The 24,899-nt window shown below is 41.4% G+C and overlaps 2 protein-coding genes across 4 annotated transcripts; both read left to right on the forward strand.

The window, feature by feature from the left end:
* Positions 1-743: 743 nt before the first annotated feature.
* kank3 (KN motif and ankyrin repeat domains 3) lies at positions 744-12,625 on the forward strand. 3 transcript variants are annotated; one of them, XM_061297265.1, is made up of 12 exons: positions 744-943; positions 6,389-6,462; positions 6,784-6,867; positions 6,970-8,715; positions 9,003-9,099; positions 9,192-9,425; positions 9,491-9,581; positions 9,661-9,880; positions 10,422-10,568; positions 10,901-11,097; positions 11,733-11,834; positions 12,134-12,625. In XM_061297265.1, exons 3-12 carry the CDS (start codon positions 6,831-6,833, stop codon positions 12,191-12,193), a joined length of 2,931 nt encoding a protein of 976 aa, XP_061153249.1. In that variant the 5' UTR covers positions 744-943; positions 6,389-6,462; positions 6,784-6,830; the 3' UTR covers positions 12,194-12,625. The 3 variants fall into 3 exon arrangements, with proteins under 3 accessions (XP_061153249.1, XP_061153247.1, XP_061153248.1); XM_061297263.1 differs by having other exon boundaries at positions 805-943; positions 6,780-6,867; XM_061297264.1 differs by lacking the exon at positions 744-943 and adding an exon at positions 3,545-3,661 and having other exon boundaries at positions 6,780-6,867.
* Positions 12,626-12,651: 26 nt separating this feature from the next.
* On the forward strand, positions 12,652-23,293 carry LOC133166893 (phosphatidylinositol 3-kinase regulatory subunit gamma-like). The gene is made up of 14 exons (XM_061297279.1): positions 12,652-12,737; positions 12,799-12,854; positions 12,942-14,530; positions 15,872-16,404; positions 17,513-17,638; positions 18,002-18,098; positions 18,254-18,352; positions 18,447-18,627; positions 18,803-18,925; positions 18,990-19,132; positions 19,213-19,389; positions 19,456-19,524; positions 19,758-19,919; positions 20,006-23,293. The coding sequence occupies exons 4-14, from the start codon at positions 16,194-16,196 to the stop codon at positions 20,193-20,195; spliced, it is 1,578 nt and encodes a 525-aa protein (XP_061153263.1). The 5' UTR covers positions 12,652-12,737; positions 12,799-12,854; positions 12,942-14,530; positions 15,872-16,193; the 3' UTR covers positions 20,196-23,293.
* Positions 23,294-24,899: the final 1,606 nt, after the last annotated feature.

The raw sequence follows: 24,899 nt of genomic DNA on the forward strand, positions 1-24,899 counted from the left end.
TCGGACAGTGACCTTGGAATAGTGATGGATTTGGTCTGCTGCTCAATGTTTGTTTTGGTCGATCAGGGTCACTGAGAGTTTCAACATCTAGGCGAGAGGTCGGGTTGACCGTGAGGAGGAAGATGATAAAAACTTCCTCCGGCTGTACAGAACATTTGAAAACAATTCTTTGGATGAACACAACTAGCTTGTCTTAATCTGGAAGTTCATTGGAAAGAGGCATTTCCCGTAGTGCAGCGCCCCCTGCTGCAGCAACGACAGCAACGCGGCATGCAAAAAAAAGATGCAGTTAAAAAGCACATGGTGAGCCAACCAGTCGGTTTAATAAGTTAGCAAAAGGGGAAAAAAAATACAATTGTAAAATAAAAATTCCGTCTCCTAGTAATTGTTGATTATATATAATTCTTTGTTTAACCGAGTAAGTTTAATATTATTGTCAGGAAGTTGACCGCTATGGAAGTCATTTTCTATGAGCTGTAATGTAACCCTTTAACCAGTAGAGGGTGCTAATGACATATAACTGCATTTAAATCTGCACCAGAGGCGTAAAGTTTACAAGACGTGCACCGCGCGGTTGCCGTGACATTACAATTCGCTCAAATGGCATCTTGGAGCTCCAAGCAGATTCCACGGGTGATCCCTAATAAATCTAAAATATATATCTTTGCACATGGAAAAACTCGAGCTGAGCTTCAAACTCAGAACCACAGAATTGTGAGGCATTGATTTGATTGGGGACATTTTTTTTCACGCTCTGATTATTTTATTTTGAAAGTACAAAACGGAAACGCCTCTTCCTCTCAACATCAATGTAACATTTGTGTTGAACTTTTTAAGGGGAATGGGAGTTCTCCTCCTTTTCCCCTCCCGAACTTTCCTTGCTTTCCACGAGAGGCATGAGCAGAACCAGTTTGACGGCCCGGCCCTGAAGACAAGTCAGAAGGTAAGCAAGAGCCGCAGGCTTACTTTGCACACATCGATGCGTCAAATTGATTGATTAGCTGCTCCACTTACGTGGTCTGGTGATTAGTAGTCCAAGACTCACCAAGGACTGAAACAAATTGAGTTAAACTATGCGCTTGTGTTTTATGTTAATGCTTCACATTCTTTCCTGCAATGTTATCCCGTTATATGGCGTTAATGTTGACCCCCCCCCCGCCCCCCACCCAGTTGTCCCCAGTTTTAACGTTGTTTTGTTTGCCATCATCCCAAAACCTCAACCAAACATCTCGTGCAAAGCTGCACCAAAATGCGAATAGTCCTCTTTGGTCTTTTTGTTTTGCTTTTAACGGAAATTATTGCTTTGGTTGTTTGTTTGTGTACCTCAGATGTTTTCACTCAGTAAACATGTGAAGCCCCCCCCCCCCCCACTTTTATTGCCTGACACTTGCTGCCTTATGTGAGGCTGCAGATAAATGACTGTCATTAGTTTGTTCCATATTGAGCAATCAATGCATTTCATTGGGTAAAGCTCATCCTATACATAGAAGGCACGTCAACAGCTTTGCGGATCTGATTGTGGAATTTTGGAAGTGAGAAGCAAATATGTACAAATATATCTTACGCCGAAACGGAAACATCATCCACTGCGTACGTTGCTGCAGTCCCCTCCAAAAGTATTCAAACGGCGAGGTCGATTCATTTGTTTTCCTTACTGAAGACTTTGAAAAGTTTTCATTTGATGTTCTTTACATTTGGGGTTCTTGAATAGTGTAAGTGGGACAATATCGTGATTATTTCTGCTGTTTACACAGTAAGAGCGGGAAAGGGTGTTCCCTAAGCACACACACCATTGAGACTGGCTCTTTTGGTGACCTCAGGGTTGTGTCTTGCTTTTATCAGCCCATCAGTACAAACAGTGCAGGATTTAGAAATGGAGAATGGAAATGTTGTTAACCAAGCAATGCGTTTAAATACCAATCAATTTAATGTAAGCGGCGGGCTGGAGATGTCATTCAAGTACAGTACGTACGACGTTCCGTGCTGTTCCCTTGGGCGTCTTTACGGACGTGTACCTTCAGCTTTGACTTACTGCTGCCTCAAATAGACGCTCTGTAAGTTTAGTCGGACATGTCAGGAGGCCAGAGGAACTGCACGCTCCTCTTGAGTCTGCAGCCAGAGTTCATTTAAGCAGAGGCTTTTTAAATTTAGCTCTGTGGTCATCGTGATGCTTGATGCAGATTTCCATTTTTAGCCCGATTATGAGTTCATGTTATCGGACAATGCTGTCATGCGAGGCCAGAAAGTCTAGACTCGACAGAATCCGTTTACCTGGACTTGTTGCAGACCTCCTGCAAGGCTAAACGAATACAATATGTGGAATGCAATACATTTTGTCCATTGTGAACTTTCAGGTCTTCAAGTTGGGTTGTAATTTTGTGATACATTTGGAGTTCCAGTTGCGTGAGCCTCTTGTTACTAATGTTACACATGAGTGTTTGAAGAAAGTGATGACTGGGCTCCAGATTTCTTTTTTATGTCTTGTTTGGCCATTTGGAGAGCTTCAAATGCTTTTCTCAGATGTTATAATAAGACTGTTTATAATCTTTTACGTGGCGCGATTGGGATCTTTGCGAAACAGCTCAAGCGATGTTATTATAATAAATGAATTTTCGGCCTTTATTTTTAGATGATGGTCCTCAAGTCATGAGAAAGTTTTGAAATGTCGATAAAGGTGAAGGCACGATGACTAAAAATCAAAAAGGAGGAATTGCTTCATTTGATGTTAAGAAGTTCTCGAGGGAAATGTATTTGTGGGAATAACAAACATAAGTAAGTTCAGAATCTTCGTCGCTTAGGGTAACACTTTTCAACTTTGAAGTTTGCCTACAGAAAAGACTCTCTTGTGTTCATTTGGCTCCTAACGGAAAAATGATGCGTCTGTCGCTTGTGGAAAAGCTTCCCTGCCCTATGAAGTCATTTTTGAAGACTCGAGTAGGTGTTAACAGTGAAGTCAAACATTCTCGTAATCATATTTTATTCCCTTTTGCTTTAAAAAAATCATTTAATGTTTCATATGGAAACAAACACTTTTTAATATTTTTCCTAATGACAATAATATATTTTAATTTAATTTTTTTTAATAAAAGTTCAAAACTGAGTTTGAGCAATCAGTTTTAAGTTTCTTTTCCGATCCAGGTCGTGTGGTCTCTCGCACTGGCTGTCTGTGACAAAAGAAAAGCCAACGCGGTGGTCAAACAAAATGAGAGCGGGTCAAATTTGCCTTTCCTCTCTATTTCGTCTGCCAACAAACCTTGATGTTTACAGCAAACTCTCGAGGGTCAACACCCAAAATGGCTTCCAGATTGTGCAAAAGTTCAACTCGTTAAACGGCAAAAAGTAGTTATCAGATTAAGTGACACAAAAGACCAATTCAACCAAATGAATCCTTTCTGGGAAACTGAATTACAAAGCACTTTTTTTTCTTTTAACTCTGAGCATCTCCACAGCGGCAAAGGTGTGTACTTTCCACTGTACCTTGTCATTAGGTACAGAGTGCTATCATTGGTAAAGGAAATAACATATTTGTGTTGTTTCTAAGCAGAAAAACGCTGCTGCCATCTGGTTTGTTTCCAAAGATGGAAGATGCAAACATCTGGAGTGGCTACTGTTGCGACAACGACTCAAGTGTTTCAAGCGTGTACCCAGGTCAACGCGAGAGGTTTGAATTTTGCTGTGTGCTCGCTAGGTGACATCATTGATTAAAAAAAAGCCTGTTTGGTTGGAACGGCTTTAGCTAGCGAGATACAAACTGAGGGCTCTTTGTGGCCATTTTTGATGGCAGGAATGCCATTGTTCTCAAAATGACAGCCATAAAGTTGCTATTCTGAGAAATACTATAATTCATATCTTGTCATCTTTGGTTTCTGTGGCAATACATTTTGTTTTTTAATCTTCCATCAAAAGCCACAATGCTGCTTTGCCCACACGCAAAGCAGCATTTGTCTTTATTCACACTAACACACATTTAGTTTCCCTCCTTAAAATACATATTTTCATTTTTAGCACATTGGCGGATATTTTTGGCAGAACCCAACAGCTCGTTAGGGGTGTGGAAGCTATCTCTTTTCTTGCCTGTCCGGAAATATTTGACTTTTCCGCAAGAATCGGAGACACGAGTACAAAAACTGTGAACCTGTGAGGGTTTTTTTCCAGGCTCCGCCCCCAAATTGCGAATGCCATTGTAGTCGGGCGTTCACACAATCAAGTAGTACTTCTCAAGCCCTCTCACAAAACCACTTTATTCGATGCGACATTATGAACCTGGACACAGTTGTGAGAGAACCAACAGGCCTTCTCCTATGCAGGCCTCACAAAACACGGCGAGAGTGAGAGGAATAAAGCGTCATTGTCCATCCACAATGTGCTCGATTGTGCTGGCCGAAACAATCTGGAAGGAAAAGGGAGGGCCTTCCCGCATGCCATGTTTCGAGTCAACCTGGTAGATGGGAAGTAGCTCCTCTTCAAATGTGTACAGTAAATAGTCCGAGGCGTCAACATACTGTCTGCCATGTCAGAGGAGGCAACATACTGGATGGGAAGCTTTGGAGCCAAACTTCATGTGACCTTTGTTTCATGATGGTGTGTGTGTGTTGCGGTCATGCTGGTTATTTGTTCAGCGCTCACCCGCTTGTCTTTTCCTGCTGCCTTCAGGAAGCAGCTTTCAGGACGGCCTGATGGGCTTCCTGCCTCCTCCTCCTCGTCCATGCAGATTCCTACTGGGAGACAATGGCAGGTCTCCTGCAGGGCCATAGAAGTGGAGTGTAGGAGTGAGATTTATTAGGGGGAAAAGTGGACTTCCCTTCAGGAAACTGCACATTTGTGTCGAAGCAGAAAGCTCCTAATATGACTAAATCAGGTGTGAGTCAAAAAATGAATCGTTAAGTTGAGGTCTATTGAGGATTAAATGTCATTGGTGTGCATGAGGGTTTTCACATATGAAGCAGCCAAGTGGTAAAAGCGGTTGCCTGTTCAGAAGGCAAAAAAAAAAAATCCCTCCGCCCCTCGCCAGGGCTACTCTTTCGCCCTGACGTCTCTTTTTTTGGGGGGGAAAAAGAGGCGGCCTTGGGGAAATGAGGTCATTTTTGCAGAACATGAGCCTGAGACCCAAAGCAGGACATTTCCTCTTCTGTGAAAATTATTATCATAAATTTTGTTTTCTTGCATTTTTGTTCTGTATATCAAATATTTTATATAAATATAATAATAATAAATATAAATATTTTCATTTATATATATTTTTATATATATATAAAAATGAAAAAAAAAAAGTAAATATATAGATATATAAATGGAAAAAAAAGCAATTTTTTTTGGGTGTACTGCGTATATATTTAAAAATGATTTTGGTTTTCACTGACTACAATTGTGTGGGTTTGGGCAGCTCGGGGTGTCGAGATAAAGAATGCAGCTTCACCATGCACTCTGTAATTTGCTGCCTCGCATCAACTCAGACAAGAGTGGATGTGTGTGCGCGTGAAGAGTAACAACAGTCATGTGAGAAAAGAAAGTACTTCAATGCTCTGAATGTCATAAAAGTGATTTTATTTCGGGATTTTTAAGAAACTCTTTGAAGATGAATGGAAGTTGTCTTGACGTCTACTGTGCAGTGGTTCTAAAAAGTCTGCACCCCCTGTCCAGTTGTCACATTTGTGATATAAGAACTTGTGACTAAGATAAATCATTTCAAAACAAGTCACCAGAATCTGACCCAGTTAGATACAAACTGTGGAAGTGTCCAAGCATGTTTGTGTTTTTAAAAATTCTGGCTGTGATGTAATTGGCACACATTGTGGGAAATTAAGTAAACACGTGTTTTTAAAATAAAAAAAAATGTCGTGCAATCGATTGCTTCGGTCAGGTCTGGACTAAAACACGCTGCCCGAGGTCACAACCTTGAAAACTATTTCCGTGTGTCTTGTTCATTGTGCTCTGTCCCGAGACAAGAAACAGACCAACACAGTCAGTAGCTGATAAGCCGATACTAAACAGAGACTTCCAGACCTTCCATGTTTTGTTGTTTACCGTTGGGGACTATTTATGAATGCATTCACCGTCAATCATCAGCCGTGAAGCCCTTTTAAGTATCTTGTCTTTTGTGGCTTTTGTGGTTTTTTACATTCACAATAAACTGACAGGTGTGTGTGTATACAGTATCTGTGTGTGTGTGTGTGTTTATACAGTATGTGTGTGTGTGTTATCAGTAGTCCGTCAGATACAAGGACGCGTGTTGGCATGTTTCAACAGCAGCTTGTAGGAATGTGCCCGAGGCTGCTAAGAAACACATCATTGTGTTTTAAAGCTCAATGAATGACACTTGAGGTTCTGTGTGTGATTTTTATTTTTGATTTTTAAAAGCCTTACAATCAGACTTTCCTTTTTTTTGTAGGGCTGAGTTCAACAGAGCAGAGGGAACCAGCCTGGACCTCTATTTGCATGATTTCTCCATTCAGCCCGAGGGAGGTAAGTCCTATAGCATCAGCCACTAATCTGAAAAAGGAATTCTGTATTAGGTGATGTCATATTGTTGAAAAGCAAACATCTGATATTGGAGTTAACAATTTTTTTTTTTCCAATTCAATTCTAAGCACACATGAAGAAGTGTAGCCCCATCACATTGTTAAAATTGACTTTACAGTTAGTAGGAAGAGAGCGCCTTTGCCTTTGGGGCCTTTATAAATTAAAGTCAATTAAAGTCGGGGAGTGCTTTGCCATGACATCAGTTTTGCTTCCTCGTCACCCAAGACAAATGCAATCGTGTCGCTGTCTTGTTTTCCTAGCCAGGTCTTGTTTGAGGCTCAGCGTGCTGAAAGGTCCCCCCCACCTGAAAGATGACTCAGTCGGTGCAAGTTAACCCAAAGCTGCCTGGTAAGTTAATCAGCGCTTGTTCTTCGTCTCTTCCTGGACTCCAACCTTACTCGATTAAACGATTCACCTGTAAATCCAAACGTTGTCCACGCTTCCTTGCAGATTTGGCCTCTCCCTTTCTCTACTCCAGTCAAGAGCAAGCGGACCCGCCGGCTTCTTACTCGGTGCAAACGCCGTATGGCTTCCAGCTTGATCTGGACTTCCTGAAATACGTGGAAGAGATCGAAAAGGGCCATAACATCCGCAGGGCGGCTGCCGCGTCTCGCCGTTCCGGACGGGGGCTGAAAAGCTCTCAGAGATGCGTCGGGGGACGCGCCAGCGGATGGACGTCCACAGAGTCGCTTTCTTCTCCCGCTAGCGAGGATGGCAGGGTGCCCCCCCTGCCGCCGCCAAGAAACCGCCTTGGCTCCGCACCTTGTGAAGTGCTTTCTCTATCCCCCGTGAGCCTCCTCAATGTCCCCGCACTTTCCGCGAGTGCCAAAGTCCCGCCCCCTCCGCCACAACGCAACCCTCGAGTCGAGCGAACTCTTCTGGAAACCAGCCGGCGACTGCAGCAGGAACAAGGTCATCCCAACGGCGGGCGATTCCAACTGGCGGATCCACCCAAGCAGCTGTCCGCCGCCTCGGCGTCGAGCCAGCCTCTCCAGAGCGGCTGGACTAAACCCAGTCCTCAAACCTCCGGACTCAACACTCCCGCTACTGGCACGGCGGCCACTCCGGTTCCCCCCAGCCAACTGCAGACAGTCCGAGAGCAGATGGCCACGGCCTTGAAACAACTGAAGGAGATGGAGGAACGAGTAAAAGGTGTTCCGGCTCTAGAAAAAGAGGTAGCTGAGCTTCGTGCCGAGAAAGATGTGCTGCTCTTGGCGCTTAAGGAGAAGAAAGAAACCGTGGATGTGAGTCCACAGAAACAGTTGGTAGAATCTTCTAGCCAAACCACAGAGACCTCCCAGAGTCCATTAAGGTGCCCGCCCTCACCCGGTCACAAAGGCCACGGAAAATCGGAGGAACTGAAAAAGCTTGCCGAGAAGTTTGAGGGGAAGGACGAAAGTCCGGCAGAGCTTTCGTCAAAAGTTGTATTGAAGGCTCGTGGGAAGCCATCTGTTGACAAGAAGACAGTGGCTGTGGGAGATGATCGGCCCATGGACTCACTTGTTGTCTATTACAGCCACGGTGTGAAAGATGCCGCCGAAGGAACCGAGCTCCGTGTTTGTGAGAAAGCCACGGGAACCGAAAACGCCGCGCTCCTCGAGGAAGGAACACAGGTCGGAGCAGAGACGGCCGAGGCCGAGGTTTGGGTTATGGAGTCGCTCCTTGGGCTAACATCTGATGCGCAACGGGAGATGGACACCTTACAGGACACCGTCAAATTCCAGCAGGAGACCATTACGAGTCTAGAGAGCCAGCTGAGCTTAGCGGACAAAGATCTGGGAAGTCTCCGAGCACAGGTTGAGGAGATAGCGTTAAAGGTCACGTTTGAGAGGGGGGTTCTCGTCAAGCCGGATGTTAAGGATGCCCAGATGGAGACCACGTCCACAACCCTGAAGGAGGCTTCCGTGTCATGCTGCCCGGTTGTAGTGGATGTATGTGTGGGTAACAGCTTTCCAGCAGACCTGGTCCAGCAAGGTACCCAAACGGATGCCAAGAGCACATCAGAAGAACCGCTTTCTGTCGTGATGGCCACCGTTGGTTGCCAGTACGAAGACGTGCTTGATGATAAGATTGAAGACCAGAAAGTTACTGTGTTAAAGAAGAGACAGTTGACCATCAATGATTATAAGCTCATTCCAGAGGAGACGGTCAATATGTCTGAGGGGACCGAGGAAGACAGAAAGACGGCCAAGACAGGTACCTTCACGTTACTGTCATTAGCTTTAAAAAAAAAAAAGTGAACTAAAATGTGTCACAACAAACCACAAGAGCTTTTTCTCTAGAGCTGCCACTATCCATTTTTTGTTTTTTTTAGAATCCATTCTATTAATCCATCTAACAATCTGATATAATTTATTTGTGTTAAAGTGAAAAAAAAAATCTTAACCAATTATTTTTGGTTGATTGGGATTAATTAGTGATTAAAAAAAAACAAGTGTGTTGAAATATTACGAATATTCATATTTCACCCCTTATGGAAACAGGTATGCTGAAATCAATCATGAAGAGGAAAGATGGCGCAGGGGAAAATCGTACAACGGGCAAGAAGAGCTTGCAGTTTGTTGGCATTTTAAACGGAGGGTGAGTCTTCCAATTCTAAAAATGAATAAATAAATATTTGCAGCATTGCTTAGAAGCCAACTCAACTTTCTTTTACTGTTTATATTCATTAGGTATGAATCCACATCCAGTGAAGAAGAGGAAGAGGACGAGGAGGAGGAGGAGGAAGAGGGAAGCTCCTCTGAAGAAAGCGGCGAGGGCGACTGCGTAGACAGCTCGGAAGAGGATGAAGTGGATCTGGGGGAAGAAACATCAGAGGAGGAAAGAAACATCAATCTGGATGAGAGCGACACTGACGAGGAAGTTCAACGATCATCCAACGGGCCGCCTGATGGCGTCAAGGAGAAGTGTGCACTTGCGGCATTTCAGTTTTATTTGAATGTTCTCCTTCAACTGTTCTTCTTTGCAACAGGTTTGAATTGAGCTCCAAAATGCGCGAAGCTTGCCTCATTCTCAAGAATCACCTCAACGATGACATCCAAACATTGAAGAGTAAAGAAGTGGTACGTCCCAAAAAAAAAAAAAAACATTCCAATTTCTGAAATACAAATCTGATGGAAGTTGTGTTGCCATACTTTGCAGCTTGCCAGCACTCACATGGTCCAACTGGAGTGGTTCCGGGTTTCCAGCGCCAAAACGGCTCAGCCGCCGCGGGTGTCCGACTACCTGATGGCGTTCTCCGAGGTGTCGGCGCTGCTGCTGGAGCATGTGGTCAACATGACGGATGGCAACGGCAACAGCGCTCTGCACTATAGTGTCTCTCATTCCAACTTTGGAGTTGTTGATCTGCTGTTGGACACAGGTGAGTGCTCACGGCGGAACTTTTATTTTCTTTGGGCAGTGAAACGCTCTAATGAAATGTATCAACAAATATGCTTTCAAGGGACAAACATCCTAATTGCACTGCAGCGCCATCTAGTGCAAGGGTGGACAGAGTCTGGTGCTCAAGTTTGTGGATGAGTTATTAAAAAAAAACAAGTTAAAATCTGATCATTTTACTATTCAAATAGTTCATTCTCATTTTAAATTGTATCTACAATTAATTTAGTGAGTTAACAATTATTTAATGCATTAATAAATACAATTGTGATTTTCTTTTTTTTATATTTATGTATATATTTAATTTTATTAATTTAGTGAGTTAAACAATTATTTAATGCATCAATAAATACAAATAAATGACATTGTTAAAATTTTAAAACTCTTCTTTATTAGGTATTTATTTTCTAGTATTGCGCAATGCACACCTGACAGTGTCAACAACACTGAATACTTGATTTAAGATAGCCGGCTTTTTCCGTTGAATTTCAATCTTCAGATCTTTTTTTTTTTTTTTTTTCCAGGCATGTGCTGTGTGGACAAGCAGAACAAGGCGGGCTACACGGCCATCATGTTGGCAGCTTTGTCCACGGTGAAGGAAGACGACGACATGTCTGTGGTCAAGAAGCTCTTCAGCAAGGGCAACGTCAACGCCAAGGCCAGCCAGGCACGTCGTCTTATTCCACTTTATTTATTTTATGGAAGGATTAATGTTAGTGCCAGTGCTACCGCGTTCTTTGTCAACTTGTGGCCTTCTCAGTTTGCGTGATTTAATCAGCTTGTGAAGTGTATGCAGCGGAGTCATGAGACTGTCTGGCATCACGGCCCGGACTTGAAATCCAATTACTGAGCGCAAAACATCACATGTAACGGGGCTATTTATAATTTTCTTTTTAATTGTCCACACCAAGTTTTGCGTTTGAGAGCTCCCAAAAAGTCGCCACTTGAGCTTTTTTGGAACAATGCGTGCTCTTTCAGGACTCTTTGATTTCTGCGCAGGCAGGTCAGACGGCGCTGATGTTGGCCGTGAGTCACGGCCGTCAGGAAATGGTGGAAGCGCTCCTGGAATGCGGCGCCGACGTCAACGTGCAGGACGACGAAGGTTCCACGGCGCTGATGTGCGCCAGCGAACACGGCCGAGCCGAGATCGTCAAACTGCTCCTGGAGCGGCCCGGTTGCGACATCTCCGTCGTTGATAATGTGAGAGATGTCGGCGCAGCGAGTTTCAATTTGACAAATGTTCTGAGCTTGCAGACGGCTGGATCTGAGCACGTTCACATCTGTGTTTCTGCTTCATCTGATCCCAGGAAACAGCTTGTCTGAGTTTGCTCACTCGCCTCCGCTTTTTTTTTTCTTGACGGTTTTATTTCCATCCCAGCAAGAGAGAAGGCGAATTCCATCGCTTTTATCGGTCTTCCCTTGACCCCAAATTGTGCTTAGGCGCCCTCGGGTGATTTAAAAAAAGAAAAGCGACTTTTATAATTGATACACGTCATTCTTGAGCATTAGTTAGAGATTGTTGCAAATGAGGATGAACCAATGTACCATTTCAACCAATCCAAGCCAGAACCATTTTGTTTTTGTTGCATTAGTCAGGACGCCTGGGAAAAAAAATGTCCAGACAAGCCGACGTTTCCAGGCTGACAGTGAGCCAGAATAAATTGGCTTCCGCTGGATTTTGTTTCACTCGAGCACAGCTGGACAGTGAGAGTGATGTTGGCTGGCTGCTGGAAGAAAAGCAATGTTACACGACATGAACACGTCTAGAAATTTGCAGCGGAGTTTAGCGCTATTTCTCATTTCCAGGCTTGGTTCATGTTTTTGTTGCCCTGCAGGATGGCAGCAATGCTCTCTCCATCGCACTGGAGGCGTCTCACAACGACACCGCCGTGCTGCTCTACGCTCATGTGAACTATGCAAAAACGCCGTGTAGTGTGGTAAGCGCACCCATCTCCGCTTGAAGTCTCGGGCTACCGTTCAGATTTCCGATTTGAGCAATAATCACAATCAAAAAAGACTTTTCCGTTTCTATTACAACACATGCAAAGTATTGTGCAGTACGTTGCTGCCCCCTATTGATAGCATCATGCTATTGCATCTTTTTTATTTTTTATTTTTCCTATGACATTACACTATTACACACGCCTGTCGTGATTCCTAATTAGGTGGCATGGAAAAATCATCCGTCACTTCTATCATTTTTGAACAAAACCCTCATTTACATTTTGTGTTTCAGGGAAGCCCAAAGGCGCCAAGGAGCCCGACCAGCAGCCACAAGTCATGGCCTGCAGAGTAACATGGCCCATGACAGCAAGAAAAAAAACTGGATCTGGGCTGTGAAAGGCACCACTGGAAAAAGTCTCAATCTATTTATGTGTTTTAATACGCCCTGCATTTAAAGTATTGTTAATATGAGAATATTATTTTTACATAAAGATTATTGCCCTTGACTAATGAGGTTCTTGCATGTCAGTTACTCGAGATTGTATCATTTGCACTCCACTAACATTTTCTACTCTAACGCTGCCAATTTGATGTTGAATTTCAAGAAACTACAATTCCTTGAGAAAGTTCACGTGAATGACGTAAGGCAAGGTTGGCGCTCGCTCAGCAGAATTACCAAAGAACTCAGCTATTGATGAACTGCAACTAAAGTGATTGTGGTTATTATAAAAAAATGTCAAATAGCTAAATATCATCTCTTAAATAAAAATCTCATGAGATCTTTTTTTTGCTGTCATCATCATTCTATTTGTCCAAGCAAATGTAGCAGGTATTTAATAATGAACCTGAAACTGAAGAAGGAGGCTTCAGGATTGCTGAAATCAGGAGACTTTAAGGTAAACACAAAAAAATCTTCATTACTAATGTTTTTCATCTAAAGTGTTGTTTATTCTCCAGTTCAGAGTGTCTAACCAAACCGATTGCTTCAGCCGTCCAAGAGGTTCATTGAGGATGTGAGTAGAAATGAACAATATTTTTCTCTTCAATGTTTGAATTGAGTTTGACCAATGCTAATACTGTTGTTTATTAATTCCGGTCAGATGTGCATGCTGATGCAAAGTGTGCAAAAGAACAACGCCACTACTGTTCCAAAGGTCATGTTGGGAGCATTTGGACATCACCCCAAAACCAGGAAGGAGTTCTTCAAGATCACCAATAAGGTTTTGATTTTCTTCCTTTTCATTTCGGCGTGTACACGTCCTCATGTTTATAAATGGCTATGTTTTGAGGATTATGTTTAATAGTGCAGATTAACACAGCTAACTTTTATTTTGAATCCTTGCTCATTATTATTTTATATAATTGCTATCCAGTTATATTCTTGTCAACACAGACAATTAATTTACGTATTCAGATTCAAATCATTACAAAATTAAATAGATTTTTCTCTTAATACAGAGATGCAATGTTATTTCCTAACAAAATGAATCAATAGCTTTGGATAGTGAACATAACTCATTAGTTGCTCACATTTATCTTCTGCAAAAAAAAAAAAAGGTAAAAAAATAGCCAGATTTGACTTCAAAAATTAATTCTCATCACCACGAGTAAACGTGACTGCAGCATATATCATAAATAGCTTTTACCAAAAAAGACTGCTTTGAATAGATTGATATTTTAAGCCAATTAAGTAAAAGAGAAGACACGACAGTAACCAAATCCTTTTCGACGAGAGCTGTGCTGGCTGGCTGTCTGTCTGTCTGTCCGGGACGTCACCGAAAGGAAAAGAACCGCGGGGGCTGCCGCTCTTGTTTTGTCTCCGATGACCTACCATTTTTTGAACCACTTCCTTCCACACCACTTCTTTCATTATGTTGATCTGTGAAGTGGAACGTAATGCTTGCAGAGTAGAGAGGTCAGGGGCTCCCACTGCCTGGATACATACAGTCTAATATTAGAACATTTCCTTGATTTGTTAGCAGCATCTCTGCTGATTCCTAAGCACATGGCAACAAGCGGGCCAATAGAATTTCAAGAGCCCGCTAAGCACCTCGCTCTGTATAGCAACAGTGGCATCCTTCTTTTATTTATTTATTTTAGAGCTTCCCCCCCCTCTCCCGCCGATTCATTCTCATGCTTCTGACTCCCAGCTCACTATGCTCTTCAAGTGTGAAAAAGAGTTCCAGTCAGAAGAGAACAGTGCTGCTTTCTTTACTTAGAAAATAGCAACATTTTTTTAGTTTCTTTTTTTTTCTTGTTCTGATCTATTCTCAAATGTCAGCCTTTTTACCTGCCACTCCAGAAAAGTTTCTTTATTTTCAGCCATTTGAAAGAATAAACAAAAAATGGGCTTAGTCCTGGAAAAGTCTGGAAAAGAATTCTAAGGACAGGAAGTGTCACTGGAGGATAAAAAAAAAAAAAAAGACATACCCAGGAGGAATGACATCACGGCAAGAAGTTGTATTCAGATGGGATATACACACATCGGGAGGAGAGGATTTTCAAAGATGGAGGATACAGGAGAAGAGGCGGTACAGGATAGGAGGAGCGGAAGGACATAAGATGGCGTGAGGACCCAAGCCGGTGGTTGGTTTGATCTGAGCCACGTGTGCGTCCGGCCGGCCACGTCTCTTCGCCGCTTCATGGATGTCGACGAAACCGATGGCCGCTCTCCGCAGTCCTGGACCGGGTAAGTGCCTACTGGCATTTCCAAGGAGAGCTCCATTTGTAAGCTAATTGGGGTATCCGTCCCCCCCCTCCAAAAAGTTGCCATTGCAAAACTTCTTTGTAGCATACACACGGGGCAAAGAGGCGTATGATGGCTTCGCACAAATATGGCGAACGTCAAGCGTCCCATCTGCAGAAACGATTCCGTCCTTTGCTTTTATGCGGTGGGTATTAGCTACTCGGTTACTAGAGTCCGTGCAAATACGATTCAATTTGATTCACATTTTAACCTTGATTATTATTTTTTTTATGAATGCCAGTTTTGGAGGGTTTTCCTCGGGATTTTGTATTTTTATCGGTAATTTGAGAACCGAGCAAAGATTGGTTGGATGGAGTCATCGGAAAAATCCATCCTCATTACGTATCGGATCTTGAACCTTGTCAGCGGTTATCAGAAATTGCAATACGCAGTTAGTTGAAGTTGTCAAATGACTCTCTTAGACCGAGGAAGTACATTTTGAAACTGCGTCACGTCCACATTTCGCTCGGAATATTTCTCGGACAATTTCGATGTACGATCGGCATCGATCGAAAATGTATGCTTTATCATCACAAATAATTTGTCAGTTTATTTGATATAAACGGCAAGGAACAAGAAATTAAATATTGAAAAGAAGCCATATGAAGGCAGGATTTTTAAGGGTCCAGGTTTTTCTTCGTTTTCCGGTTGGAAATTTAGTTTGTATCGGAGTATCCCTGTTTAATCCGATTAAGATAAAATGAGCGTAATTTATATCAATGTATCATTGCTATAAAACCAATTCTAGTTTTTAACAGTAAAAAGCAACACACCTCAAACAGATTTTGATACGCATTAGATAAGGAGCATCAGAAATTGCTGATGAAGTCCAGATGCTTGGGAAAGGATTTTGTGGCATTAACTTTATTATTAAAATGTTTCTCTATAGGGTGGGCCATGACGGGAGGGGGGGGGGGGGGGTGGGGGGGGAATGCAGGAGTGATTTTAAATGCCCGGGATTTTAAATGCCCGGGATTTTAAATAGGATTCAACCTTTGGTTTCACGTCTGCGTATTTTGACGCTATAGTCATTTATGGCGTAGCAAAAAGTCAACATTTTATATTCTATTATGGCACTACTTTGCGCAAGACTGCATCGGTTTGTGTCAGAAGAAAAAATATGTATATATATATACATATATTATTTTTTGCCAAAAAGAAATTTTTATATTATTTTTTGCAATAAAATAAATAAATGAATATATGTATATATTTTTTTTTATTCCCCTTAAATGTAAAAATAGAGTTTACCCAATGCTGACTGTGTACTTTTCCTGTTTCCAGGCTGTTCATCGGTCACTTTCAAGCAACTAATATCTAAATGAGCCAATCATAGCACAAAACTCCGAAAATGACTTCAAATGCAAACGGCACTGGCTGGATCAAGCTCTACTGACTGTCGGTCTGCTCAAGGATGTGGTTCAGAAAAATGAGCACTACCTCCTGAACAAATGGCATTTGTGAAATCTGCAAATCTGTCTCCCTCTCCATCGTTGGCCATGAGTGTAACTGGCAGCTGATAGATAATCTAGCATGTGATCAACGGAATTGAGGAACCCCAGCGTCCTGCCCGCTACACCACCTCAATTGAATTTTGTCGGGGAAAATGGCAGATGCAGGTTTCCACCTCTGGACAGCAGACAAGTTCCAGGCTGCAGATTTGCTGACGTCACCGTTCGCAGCACTCAATCTTGTGGAAGAGACGGGGGATGAGCCCCAATCCCATTCCGCGTGTCCTCCCATCACGTCATCGCCATCCAGCCAGTCAGCGCGGGAGACCGGGATGATGTGTTCAGCTTCATGCTCAGCAGAGCAAGGTAAAAATGAAGATGACACAATATGTTGATCAATTCAATTGCTTCAAATCGATTTCATATTCATCAGACTATTTAGGTGAAATTTTTTTTTTTTTATATAGAGCACAGATGAGTGAGTTGGGCCTTTCTAATAATGCCAAGTCATTCATGTTATTCCTTCAACATACTGCTGTAGCTACAGTAATTACCGTTTTTTTCCATGTATAATGCGCAAAATTTATATATATATATATATATATATATATATATATATATATATATATATATATATATATATATATGATACGGAGGCCGCCATTACAGATGCGCTTTCTACTCTGCTGTTCACTTCAAACACGAACACAATGCTCTCGTATCAGACGCTTGCTCGATCACCTGCTCGTTTTCTGTCACAATGTACCCTACACAAATCCGAAACATTTCTTCGCTATTGCGTTTGCTAGCGCATGCGCAGTGATACTGACCGTCAGAATAACATCCGGTTGTTCCCAAAGATGATCTTTTTTCTGAAATAATTTTACGTTTACGGACTTAAGTAGGAGTCAAAATTTGGGTGCGTATTATACATAGGTACAGGCTTTTTTCCAGCATCAACATGCCATTTTTAGGGTGCGTATTATACATGGGGGCGCATTATACATGGAAAAAAACGGTAAATGAATCTCAAGTGTCCAAGGTGTAAACTTTCATCAAGTGCTAATACCAAGACGTGCATACATCTAAAGGTCACCCACGCAATTCCATATACCGCTTTCTTAAATAGATGTAGATAAAAAGCCGAAAGACACAGACACAATAAACACGCAGCGGCAGCTTGATCCAGTTCCTCGGCGTAATATGAAATGTCGATGCAGACAGCTGTCGTTGGCGAGGCGAGGCGAGGTTGCGCTCTAAGCAACGTGGATTCGGGCCCAGTGAGGAGTGTCATTTGTGGTATTCGAGGAAGTCAGACAGTCCGTGTCACCTGTCAGTAGACGAGTCTGGGCAGTGTGCGCTACTAAGCAACATAACCTTTCTAATCTCAAGTCAGTAGGACGACCCAGACATGATGCAGACAGTCGTTTATCGACTGAGCTAACGCTGAACCTTTCTACTTTTGATGTCGCAGTGTTCTCGGAGACAAAGATGAAGAGAAATGACAGCCAGGCTGAGTCTCTGACAGCTTTTGGGCAGGACCTTACCACCATCGCTGATGCTGATAATGATGTGTTCCAAGACTTGGGAAAGGAAGACGGTACGCTCTTCGACTTGCTTCATCAAAGCGAATATATCTTGTGTCAGTATGCAATTTGAATAATAGATCTGATACGTGTCTAAATATAAGTTTTCTCAGTTCTAGAGATGGGCGAGTACCGATACCAGATATCGGTACCGATACCAGGCTTATTTGAAGGTATCGGTACTCTTGTAGCCAAGGCATTGAAAAGCGTTTTTAAAATGAACTGTTATTTATATAATAATAAACTGGCACTGTTTATTTGAGAAAATGTTGTGTATGAAAAGTACTAGTGGTATCGGCACTTAGTATCAGTATCAGAATTGAGTACTGTGAATATAAATGTGATATTATGAAGTGTCTACTTGTTGTTGTGGGCAGGGATCCAAGCCAGCTTCATCACCAAAGCAATGGCACCATGCGATACCTGCTCTGAACAGCTGGTTGATGCAGAGTGGTATTGGGGCAACATCTCAAGGTGCTCTTCACTCTTTAGAAAAAAAATCTGAAGAAAGATGGAGACTTTAATTCCTCAGACAGACTATTCAAATTAGGATATTTAATTTGAATTTTTTTTTTTTTTGTGAAGATATGTTTACAAAAAAAAAAAGTCCATGTTGTGTTTTTGAGCAGAGATGAAGTGAATGGAATGATGAGAAACACACCCGATGGAACATTCTTGGTGCGCGATGCTTCCAACAAGGTCAAGGGAGAATATACACTCACGCTGAGGTACAGAAAGATCCAAATCAATATTTGCATTTCATTCTAAAATAATTTCCAATACTGCTAAATGATGCTTTGACAACTTTTTTTCCCATTACAGGAAAAACGGCTCCAATAGACTGATAAAGATTTTCCACGATGGAGGAAGGTACGGCTTCTCCGAGCCGTTGACCTTCCATTCTGTGGTGGACCTTATTCAGTATTACCAGAACAGGTCACTGGCCCAGTACAATTCCAAACTGGACACACGGCTATTGTTTCCCATCTCTAAATATATGCAGGTGGATCTGTTTTTTGGATTTCTGTACTACAAAAAAGTGGTTTAATGGACTACTTAATGTCCATGCAATAATATTTAATATATTATAAATATCAATATTTCATACATCATCCCTAAATAATACTGCATGGATATTATTGCATTTGTAGAAATGAAATTTTGTGCCCTGTGTTCAGCAAGCTGTGATGGAGCTTGACATGGATGCGGTGAGAGAACGGCTCAAGGTATTTCAGGGCCAATACGAAGGGAAGAGCAAAGAGTACGACCGTCTCTATGAGGAGCTCAACCAAACATCACAGGTAGGGCTGAGCAAAAATATTGGGACTCCATTGAATATTTGAATGTATTCTTTCTTCAATGCAGGAATTGCAGACTAAAAGGATGGCCGTTGAGGCCTTCAGCGAAATCATTCGGATTTTCGAGGAGGAGTGTGAAACTCACGAACGCTACAGCAAGGAATACATCGACATGTTCTTCAAATTAGACAACAGCGCGGAGACTGACAAGTATGGAGACAAACGTTTGGTTTTTACAAAGAGTCATTAAGTGTACTGAGCTTGCTATTCTCCCTCCCGTTTGCTCATAGGCTGCAAAACAACCCGGACGAGCTGCAATCCAGAGTGGAGGAGATCCATAATAGCAAAATAAAGTTGGAGGAGGAATTAAGGAGGAAGGTGCTTGCCCACATGGAGCTTGACAGGAAATTAAACCACTTGAAACCAGACCTTGTGCACCTCAGGAGGATCAGAGATCAATATTTGTTGTAAGTTTGTCGCTTTTGATGCAATTTGTTTTTACTTCCTGAAAATGCTGTCACTTTCCGTTCCAGCTGGCTTTCTCAGCAAGGAACCAGGCAGAGCCAGATTGATGACTGGCTCGGTGTACGCAATGAAGAAGAGTGAGTGTCATCGTTTATCCAAAACTAATGCAGTGGTGACAATGGTGCCATTTTTTTTTTTTTTAAATAAAAAGACTAAGTTAAGCAACACAATGCTAAAGAGAGCATAGTGAGTTCCACTGTGACGTTCTCAATTTACAGTTCCATTCCCACAAAACCAAAATAATCCATTTCCCCCCCCCCATTCTGGATATGAAATTGCATCTAATAAAAAATGTCTGTCTTTTTGCTAGCCCGTACACTCTAGCAGACGATACGCACCGCGAAGAGCGGACATGGTACGTGGGAGGTATGACTCGGAAGCAGGCCGAGGAGCTTCTGGAAGGCAAACGAGACGGCACGTTCCTCATCAGAGATAGCCAAAGTCAAAAAGGATCCTTTGCCTGCTCTGTCGTGTGAGTACCTTTCACGTTCTTCTGGATAATTGCTCAGGTTCCAGAAGGTGACAGGTGTCCGTCCGTCCGTCCGTCCTCCCGCACAGTGTGGACGGGCACGTGAAGCACTGTGTGATCAACAGGACGTCCACAGGCTACGGCTTTGCTGAGCCCTACAACTTGTATTCGTCACTCAGAGAGCTGGTCCTCCACTATCAGCACACATCCCTGATCCAACACAACCAGCAGCTGAATGTAACCCTGGCCTGGCCTGCTCTCAGCCAGCAGCCCAGCTGAGAAACCACCAGCACGTCACACTGATAGCACTTTCTCAACGCTTCACTCACTTATGGGCACTCGGAAAAAGACAACGACAAAAAAAAAAGATGAGGGACATCTTTAACCAGCTCAAACTAAAAAAAAAAAAAAAGTAGTTTTTACAATTTCAATGTGATTATTATTATTATTTTTTTACATACTGTATATGACCAACAATCCTATAAATATAAGTCACATCAAAATACTAAAAGTAGACATCATTTTGAATGCTCCACATTAGTAAATGATCAAATATGTTAAGTTGATTAAATTCAGTTTTTTTGAGTGGGTCGATAAAGAAAAAATTAGGACAACAGGTCAGAACTGCCTGATATAAATGACATTTTAAAAATAAACCCCAGAAAGGTTTATTAAATGATTACAATTTATTGCAATTATTCTTTCAGCCACTTCATGTCTACTTAACATATTCATTTATTTTAATATATATTAAAATACTCAAAAATAATTACAAATATTCTAGTCTCAGACAAATTTCACAAGTATAATCAAAACAAAGATTTTGTAAAAATAAGACTTACAAATCTTCCCCCCATTTATTTGTGTAGTTGATTTGTAAAGATTAAATATAATTGAATTGACCCACCAAAAATGCAAGATTTTAATCCAACTAAATAGTCTTCCTTTAAATGATGCCTGTGCGTGGTAAGCATGGAATTTATTTCATAAAATTAGGTATAGTGTCTAAGATAAGAACATTGTTTAGTGTAAAAAAAAGAAAAAAAAGAAAATCCACTTTAGTCTGTGTTGTATGTTAAGTCACACAAGACGATGATGTCAAAGTGAAGTATTAAAATAAGGCGATGAGAAGCAGAATAATGAAATGATTCCAAAGGACAAAAGTAGGGGAAAAAAATTACAATTTGAGCTACTAAAGCGTTTGACTGATTCCAATGCATCCGCATCTATAGATCCAGGTTATGAGATTTGAGCTGGAGAAAGTAATCCAGGAAATTCTGGATTAAAAGTGCCTTTGGGTGGTTTTTGTAATGATATTTCCATTTGCACAGGAAAAGCACAAGGAAAAAGTCCATTCGATTTCTTGCAAGTTTAGCTTTCAGCTCAGTCACGACTTCCACTTTTAAGGAAGCTTTTGAATTTTGTTGATGAGCAGGTTTGAAATCCAATTGGTTGCAGTGTTAGGACGAGTTCTTTCAAGCATTTGTGAGGTACAATCAAAACGGCGCTCGATTCTTCGGCTCTTTCGAAATGTGTTTACATGTCAGATCTGTCTGTCAACCCGGGACAGGTTTGCTCTCCTTGATTGTGCTCTCAGAGTGGAGGTGGACTGGTGCTCATCAAATTACATTCAAATATATTTTTTTTTAAAGAGTAATAAACTAACACCGTCAAGTCTTATGTATGACTTAAATGGAAAAGTAGAAATATATTCAGTATGTTCTCAAATCTGAAGCTGTTTTTATTATTAGCAAGCTGCAAATGTTGTTTCGTCAGGGTTCCTAAAAGGTTGCAAACAGTTGCAAGTAGATTTTAATTGAAAAATTGCTCGGTGAGATGCAAGCTTGTCCCCGTGGACTGAACAATATTGTGTGCAGTGAGTCTTGAAGCTCCAGTCAAGATGTGAACTTTGTTATTCTGTTGAGAGGAGAGCAGTGCTATGAAACAAACAGCACTTTGGTTATAGAAAAAAAAATAGACTCGTCATGTTAACAAGGATGGAAAATGGTACACCATGTGACACTATTATTCTCCATTATTAATTTCTGCAAGTGTCAGAAATAATCTTACAACATTCCTAGGAAATTACAATATTCAGACCGTGGGATGCTCGTGTGGTCGTAGGTCGCCTCTGTCATAAAGAAAAAAAAAAAAAAAGAAAACCCTCACCTCATCGATGGGAAGTTGTGCTACAAACCCACTGCTTGTATTCTTGTTTCTCTTCTACATGATCATCTATCGAAATGTGAGTTAGTGCTTGATGAAAGAAAATATATCAAATATGTATGCACATTACAGGACTTGCACAGCAGCTCTAAAACAGGAGAAGCACAGAATTTGCACTAAAGCATCTCAAGTGATGGAGATGATGATGGCCGCCGCCGCCATTGAGTCGTGTTATTTGTCTTTCATGAAGCAAGCCGATTTGTGATGGTGCTAAATGTGTCATGTGACTGACAGAGGAATTCCGAGACAGTGTTTTCACCATCTTCCTAACAATATTTCATTTGACGTAGACAACTTTCTACTTGTGGAGTTTCTCTTTCTGTTGGTGTAGTGTTTCATAAACCTTTTCATTATTGTGGGAAAAGAATCAAATGATCACTTTGCTTTCTGGTAGCAATGACACAATAGCCAGTAGAAGTTCACTGTACTTGCCATGTGCATGACAAGACTTTATTTAAATTGAAATGTTCTTTGAAATACCTCCTATTTTTCTTGCAGGTTAAAAAAAAAGAAAATCACTGCTCAGGCCTTTAAATTGGGTTTAGTTTGTAGTGTGGACGATTAAAATGATGAAATATTGAACTCGACGGAATCAAATTTATTTTTATTATATGGTCACTACGAGTCATGGGATTGTCAACCTTTTTAGAGTTTGTTAGATGTTATCTTTGAGGAATTTAGAATATTTGAAAAGGTCTAATGGTTTGATTAATAAAAATGATTCAGCGAGAGATGTTATCTTGCATGTTGTCAATTTGTACAACAACAAATACTATATAATATTACAACAAATGGGAAGAAAAAATCCCCCGTGCTGGTTTCAGTCTGAACTGTGTATACAATCAAATACCTCTTCCTGTTTCTGTGACTTTGGCTTGTTGCTGTTGTGACTGTAGAAATGTGTCTCTCCAAATCATTTAGCTGCACTGAATAGTTTTTTTGCTGTGAAGAAATATATGTTCATGTCAATGTTGCGTTACTATTTGAATTATGCAATGACACTGTGCGTTGTGTCGCGGTAGCTTGTCTTTCTTTTTAGAAGTCAGTCATATGAAGAAATGTGCGGGTTTAAAATGTTTTAGTTCCTTGCCTTCCTTTGTCCATGTATGTATGCACTTTAACTACCAAATAAAGTCGAGATTATAAAGACATGTGTTGTGTTTTCATTTAACAGTTTTTTTTATTTGGGGCAAAATTCTACAGTGTCAACTAAATTGATTCAGAAATTTATTATTTTTTGTTCAAGCTTTTTTACCACTCCCAGAAGTCTACTGTAAAATTACATACATTAACGTTATGCTGCTTGATATTGGTTTTAATAAACATTTGTTAAAACTTGTCTGGTGTTTTATTCCTTGTTTCTAAAAGCAGACATTTGGTTAACTGCTTTATATGACAATATGTGGAGGTACACTTCATGGACACTTCAATAGGTACACTAAACGAGGTTAAAAAATAAGAATATAAAGCGCATGTTCATGCTTAACTTCATACCTAGAATCGGACTAAGTTCTTACCAGGCAAGAGCCTGTGTCACTATCCAGTCGGCTATTTCGACATGATAATCTCGTGGTCGTCTTACTAATAATGTGCATTCCAGTTAAGTGAACTGAATCTTTGGAATCGGTTCATTCAAAATATTTGTTCAAAAGAATCGTTCACCGAATCATTCGCTACACTTTATTTATTAAAGTGGCCTGTTATTAGGTACACTTGAAAATGGCGGTGTACCTAATGGAGTGTCCATGTGATTCCCTCGTTAAGCGCACCTACGTGAAAACTTTTAGCTCCTGCAGAACGTGAAAGTGGCTAAAACTTTTCACGCAGCTGCGCTTAACGAGGGAAGCACACAGACACTGCGGTGCTATTCCTGGGGGGGCGCGTGTGACCCTGGGGAACAGGCTTTTTTTTTGGCAGTACTAGAATAAAGTGTAATTGCGCGTTTACTACAGCAGGGGGCAGTGGCGCTCTCATTGTTACTTCTGTCACGTTTGCGACAGTGCAACATTTTACGACTTACAAGACAAGTTAGGATAGTCACGGTGGGGAGGGGGGGGCGCGAATAGTTTTCTTCTTGCTAGGGGGGGGCGTAACAGAAATTAATTGAGAAGCACTGGGTTAAATAAAGGTTAACCTAAAAAAAAAAAAAAAAAGTGAACCCTGAACTTTGAACCCGCGGTGACCCCGTGGTGACCCCGTGGCCCCGCGGTGACCCCGTGGTGACCCCGTGGTGACCCCGTGGTGACCCCTGGGTGACCTTTGAACCCTGAACTTTCAGCTCTAGTTAAAAATCGAAAATGTGCACATGACCCCGTGAACTTTGAACCGACCTTTGACCCCTGGGTGAACTTTGAACCGTAAACTTTGACCTTTGACCCCTAGCTAATTACGTTTTTTTTTTTTTTTTTTTTTTTTAAACCGGCATAGCAGAACGATCCATGGTCTTCAGATGCCGCGCTGTCGCCATCTCCTGGTCAGTTAGTGAAATGCTTTTGCTGATGTTTTTTTTTCTCTCAATTAAAACAAATCAATTAGCCAGTTGGTTTTCTTTATTTAATATCTATTATCAGACAAAACCAAATTGTGAATCAGTCACCTAGGCTATAGCAGAACAAACAATCCATGGTCTTCAGATGCCACGTTGTCGCCATCTCCTGGTCAGCTAGTGAAATGCTTTTGCTGTTTTTTTTCCCTCTCAATTAAAACAAATCAATCAGCCAGTTGGCTTTCTTTATTTAATATCTGATATCAGACAAA

Source organism: Syngnathus typhle, linkage group LG14, assembly GCF_033458585.1.
Source record: "Syngnathus typhle isolate RoL2023-S1 ecotype Sweden linkage group LG14, RoL_Styp_1.0, whole genome shotgun sequence".
Lineage (NCBI taxonomy): Eukaryota > Metazoa > Chordata > Actinopteri > Syngnathiformes > Syngnathidae > Syngnathus > Syngnathus typhle.